General features: G+C 55.1%; 2 protein-coding genes across 2 annotated transcripts; both read right to left on the reverse strand.

Moving 5' to 3' along the window:
* Positions 1-31: 31 nt before the first annotated feature.
* Positions 32-2,038, reverse strand: DQ04_10121000 (mitochondrial sodium/hydrogen exchanger NHA2; the record flags this gene model as incomplete). The annotated part of the gene is made up of 1 exon (XM_009316154.1): positions 32-2,038. One exon carries the CDS (start codon positions 2,036-2,038, stop codon positions 32-34), a length of 2,007 nt encoding a protein of 668 aa, XP_009314429.1.
* A 1,827-nt stretch (positions 2,039-3,865) lies between these two features.
* Positions 3,866-5,704, reverse strand: DQ04_10121010 (putative glucosamine-6-phosphate isomerase, putative,glucosamine-6-phosphate deaminase; the record flags this gene model as incomplete). Its single annotated transcript, XM_009316155.1, has 1 exon — positions 3,866-5,704. The coding sequence occupies one exon, from the start codon at positions 5,702-5,704 to the stop codon at positions 3,866-3,868; it is 1,839 nt and encodes a 612-aa protein (XP_009314430.1).
* Between the last annotated feature and the right edge of the window lie 242 nt (positions 5,705-5,946).

Here is a 5,946-nt window from a genome sequence, read left to right on the forward strand (position 1 = left end):
AAAAAACCACTCACACACAACGAGAAAGATTTCACGCCGAGGCATCGCCTCTCCTCGCCCTTTTCTTATTAACTGCTGCTGGCTCCGTAGCATCAGGATCCTTCTTGAGCAACAGATGCGAGAAGTTCGCGAGGAATATGGCGCACAGAGGGCATGCGATGAGCATTGACAACACAGCAGTATTCTTAATCGTGTGACCGTACTGCACGCGCTGCTGCGCCCGTGCCACCTCTTCCGGTGTTGTGGCACGGCTCAGCTCGTCCAGCGCGTGCAGCAGCGCGGCGGGCCCTAACGCACCCTGCACGGAGCCCTTGCCCAGCCACCCAAGGCCACAGAAGAGGATCTCCCGCCAGGTGAAGCCCATGCGCGAGATGAGCGGCGTGAGCATTGCAAACAAAAAGCGCGCCGCCATGCCTGCAAAGATGACACCGCAGCCGCGCCCAATGAAGTTGGGGGAGAATACCTCATGGACGTTGACGCTCGCCCCAGCAAAGCCAAACAGACCAGGCATTGCGACGTAGTCCCACACTTTCGTCAGCATCACCACCATGTCGGCCTTCGCGCCGAGGTGGTCAGGGGTGCCCTGTCGCTCGCAGAGGAGGTTGAACGTCCCCGCCAGTGCTATGACAGCAACAGCGCCGCCGCCGAGACACGAGACACGGCGCCCCCCCGATACACACGCGAGGCTCAGCAGCAGGACAAACCCTGCCGACATGTACCGCACGTGCGCCGCGTGGCGCGCCGTCATGCGCGTGATGACGCCCTCTGCAATAACAATCCTCTCACCCTCCATGAAGAGCACTCCGAAAACAATATAGTACAGGAGGAAGCCCAGCAACACACCTCCACCGAGCCCCACAACGAGCTGCACAGGGGCTAGCCCAATTGCGAGTCCCACACTCATTGTATTGAATTCAGTGGCGAGGAGGAATTGAATGACCCAAACGCATACGGTGGTGTCCACAGCAATGGAGGAGAGCACTAGCATAGCCGGCCCGTCACGTGTGCCGTAGCCTTTGCCCTGTAGTTCAATCAAGACAGGCACAACCACACTTGGCGCGATGGCGGAAACGACGAATCCCTCAATCATGGCCCAGGCATAGTTGGGAAACCCGAACACTGCTTTGCAGACAAAGCCGTGTACAATTGCCTCGGCAGTTGCGGGCAGAATGCTAAACAGCATATAGTGCTTGAACTTCTGCTTGAAGCGAGGAACATTTAGCGAAAGTCCAGCTCGGACGGCGCCCACTGAAAGCCCAAAAATCCCCACAGTGAGTCGCACCGTTGGCGTGACACCTGATGTCAAATAACCTGTGCTCGGGACGTTATTATACAGGATACCAGCCGCAACTACACCCACAAGTGCAGGAACTCTAACCAAACGCGACACCAAAGTCCCCACCACTCCCGAGAAGAGAATAGTGGTGGCTGTATCAAAGTACACCCCGCCGGGAGATGAATCAGCGGCTGACACGAGACAATACATGAACACCCACATCAAAAGCAGACAAAATAAACGGAACAAAAAGGACCACAAGAAGAAACGAAACCGCCTCCGCGCCACCGTGATATAGAAGCAGTACCGTCTCCGGTCATATTGAACATCAAAACAATTACCACTGGGTTCCATCCGCTTTACTTCATCCCAAGTTTCGGCAGTGAAGGAGCGGGATCGCTCGAACGGTTGAAAGTGTCTGTTGAAGAGCTCATGGAGAATCTGGCGCCGCCCCGTATCACTGCTCAACTCATAGAAGTTCTGTAAAACTTTTTTTTCACACTCAATGTCTTCCACGGGTACGGGTGGAAAGAGTATAGAGTTTAGTGGTGAGACCGTGCCCCGTTGCGACGACTCCGGAGATCGTTGCACAACGTCACCCAGCGCACACACACCACTATCACAATCACTTGCTCCACTCGCACAGGCTGCGTCGTGTGTCAGCGGCTCGCTCTGCCGCCTAGAGTGCTCCAATTCTCTTGGTTCATGTTGATCGAAAACAACACTACTTCGACTTGCACATATTGTCCCATCCGACAGCATGATATTTTGCCGACGTGAGGGATGTCGAAAGGTGAGATTTGGGGTTCCTCTGCTGCCGCCGGCGCCAGTTATGGTGGCACTTCTCCCCCCTGGCACTTCAGTACCCGTAGTTCTTATAGGTAATACTTCCACCAAGAGAGCTCTTCTGTCATTAGCACTGTCGCATTCCCTTTGAGTGACATTTCCGCTGCCGCGTAAAGAAGCATAGGTCTTCGTACGCTGTTCATCAGACACCACATCAAAGGTATACTCAGAACTGGGCACGTCCGTCTGGCGTGTTTCGTGGCCATGCGGTTCGAGTTGAAGTGAGGCATTGTGTGACACTCCCCCTTCCGGTGTCTCACCCTGGTTGCTTTGGCCCCTGTATCCAATTGATCTGTTTTTCATCTTTTCATCACACGCATACAACTGCGACTCGTCTCTTTACAAGGAGCCAATGGCGTTTCTCGTTTTTGCTATCTCCCTACACAATCGAGAAAATGATAAAAATGAAAAGGTTCCACGTAAAGACGTATGGGTTCAGGGGTGATACATGGCGACCGTTGCAAATGATAACTTGCGCGGATGTGCTTACACGACACAAAAAGGAGGAGAAAAGGGGGGAGACGAGGAATGAATGGGTAGATGAATTATTGGATACTTGACCTCGGTGTGAAAGAGTCCACGAAGGAAGAAGAACGGATTTGCACCCCAGCCACCCACCCACCAACACACACCCGCCACAAAACTCGCGCGGCTCTGTCATCCTCCACTGCCTCCCAAAACAGCGCCGCCCTCTCCCTTAAGGTGGCTGTAGCATGGCCGGAAAAAAGGGGAAAAGCAGACTGTAAGGTTCGCAGCGGAAGAGCCGACAAACGTGCGTGAGGAAAGAGCGAGAAAAGGCGCTTGTATAGCAACACATGAACCCACATTTGCATTGTCATTCGTTCTCGACATCTGTTGGCACCGGTGACATCGTGGGGAAGAAGCGTGGCATCCGAATGTGGCGAAATGCCCAAGGGACGACGGCGAAGCGGTGGGAGAGGCGGAGCGGAACGGCACCGGACTGCTCCGCCGCCGGGACTCCCAGCGACGCTGCTCAATTGCTTAGGGTTAGGGTACACGCGGCCGAGTGTGCACCGCCGTCACCGACAGTGGCACTTGACCAGGCGCGCCATTAAGCACCACCGTTTCCCACCGTCAGCAGGGTCACCAGCACCCCGCCACACGCTAACGCCACACTTCCCTGCGTGTCTGGCACGCCTGAAGAACAGATGGAGAAGGAGAGGATTGAGGGATGTGGGATCAGTATCCATGGGTGGGGGGTGGTCACCGCCCGACGGCGTCGCGAAACCCATACTGTTCCTTGAGTGTGGTGTCATGTCAAAGCAGTCGATCCATTTGAATCGACAGGCACATTGAGTTTTATGTCGTCATCGGTCATACAGGTGTTGGTCAGGATTTCCTCTCACCGAAGGGAAGTGAGAGCAGGGCTGTAGAAAGGCTCCTCTCTTCTTTGCAACGCAAATAACGTTAACGTGCATCGAAAGGAAGAAGGCGCTATTGCTAGTTCAGAAGTAAAAGCAATCTGAAGGGGCACAAGAGCAAGCCAAATAAAAAAAATAAAAAACAGCTCCAAATAGTCTATTTCCACTTGCCGCACACTATGCACTTCAGTTTGTAGAGGCAACCACTGCCTCCCCTTCCCGTGAACATCATGTCATATCCCCATTATCAGGAACTAACACCTAAATATACAAATATACGTACAACCTCTATTACGGAAACACAGGATCACGGCTGAACTGATCGACACTGACCACCAAACAAAAGCAGGATGAATGCTTTCTACTTTTGACGGCTCAGTGCTTGCCTAAGGTCAGCCAGTAAGTACCGCTCCTCCGCTGTTAGCATTTCAAAGTCGCTCTGGGTAGCGCTGCTCTCATCCCCTGATTTCTCCACCGGCTTTGTCCGCGACTGGTGCTTGGACGGCAGTAGGATGGAATTGGGTTGATGCTGCGGGGGAAGCGGAGGGGGTGTAGTGTGGCCGAACGTGCTGGCATTTGCTGGAGGCTCGCAAGACTCTATTGGTTGCTCAAGGTCTGCTGCCGTGACAGAGAGCGTGAGTTCGCCTGAACCTATAGCTCGCTGAGGCGTGGGCTCAACACTTGGCGTGGCAGATGTAGCATCACAATCATCGCGCCACAAAACCGTTCTCTCTGTTGGGCGTGCTGACGATTCGGGACCTACCGGCACGTCGCGTGAAGGGTCACAAGTGGATAGGTCAAATGCGACAGTTGACTTGAGGACCTCGCGGCGCCTCTGAAGTTCGGCGTCGATGGCGGCCAAGGCAGCCAAGTACTGCTGCGCCTGCCTCCCACCACCATACTTGTGTGAATCCAAACAACCAGAGTTCACAGACTCTGTCGCATTGCGCTGAGGTGGTGCTTCGTCGATCTCCGCGCCTGGCCCGTGGTTCAAGTTAACTATAACAGGCTCCGCCGATATTTGCCCCGGCGATGTCGGAGCCTCTGTGCGAGAAACCGTCCCCTGTTGGTGAGCCGCAGCATCATCTCCACCTTTATGCAGAGAGGTGCATCCGGCGACTTTTTTTACCTCATTTTGAGGCTTTCTCAAGTAGCCCTGAGGGCGCTCTTCCTGAAGAGAGACACGGGCAAGACTTTTTGGCACACCTCGGAACATCTCGTGGCGTTCACCGCTTGTTCCGTGAAGCGTTGTAGGTGGCACACGCCCGGTCCCCACAATGCCTTCCTGCAACGCCGACCTTATGGGGCTCATGGCGGAAAGAGGCACCGAATTCACTACAGCTGGTGGTGGGCGATAGGAAGCCTGGGCTGGTCGTACTACACCCTCTGGCTGTTGCGGGCGAGACTGCATGATCAGGTGAGCACGCGCTGCGTATGAAAGCGGTTCTTCGTTTTCGTCGTTGTTCTTCCTGGCCTTCGACACCGCCGTCGCTTTCTCTTCCTTCTGCAAGCTTTCCTCATCTACGTCATCCCGATTGACGGGATCGCAAGCGCCTCGACTCGCAACCGGAATCTGTTGGTGTGCAGAGCTCAATGCCTTCACCACAACGGCAAGGACCTCGTGCATGTCGACGAAGCCCCCGAGGTCGAAGGCCAAGGAGTCACTCTTGGATGACTCCTCTTCGATCCAGTATGCCACTATTGTTTTTACGCCGACAACTTCCGCTGGCTTCAGCCTCCGCTTGCGCACGACACGGATGACGCCAACCTCCCGGTGCTCGGGGACACTAACGGCCGTGAGCATGTCGCTAAGAGCAGCTGTCAGCGAGCGAAGCCTCAAGTAGCGACGCGACACAATTGTATGTTGAAAAATAGACTGAGGTGCGCCACTCTCTGTCTCCATCGGTGGGAGGATAACTTTCTGCGTCTCCACCGTGCTGTGCTTCACCGCAGCACGTTGAAGCCGACAGAAGAGGAAAAGATCCTCCAAGGCAGAGGACGCTTCATCGATAAAGAGCTCCCGAAAAACGCGACAGAGTGGACTAACGCTGTGATATCTATGCAGTCCTTGTGCAAGCTCCTTCAGCGCACGGTTCCACTGAAGCGCGCCGTAACGAGCCGACAGAACCGTAACGGTTAGTGCGGCGACTGACCGCACTTGGTGGTGGTCAATTGCAGCCATCTTCGCCACGTGGGACATGATGTCTTCCACCAGACGCGAAACCCATTGGGCAGAACGCGTGGTTGTAGAACGACTGGAGGGCCCGCTCAGACCAGAAGTCGGAGTGAGGGCTACGCTGCTGCCACTCCGTCGAGAGGCCCCCCGCTCCCACGAAGCCACACGCGAGAGAGATGCGCGTCGGGGCGTCGACTGCCGCCGTAGAAACACCGACCGCGCGTTGAGAAAGGGCGAGCCTTCCGCAGAACACTGACTGCCGCCAC

This window comes from Trypanosoma grayi (genome assembly GCF_000691245.1).
Source record: "Trypanosoma grayi strain ANR4 Tgr_1012_V1, whole genome shotgun sequence".
Lineage (NCBI taxonomy): Eukaryota > Euglenozoa > Kinetoplastea > Trypanosomatida > Trypanosomatidae > Trypanosoma > Trypanosoma grayi.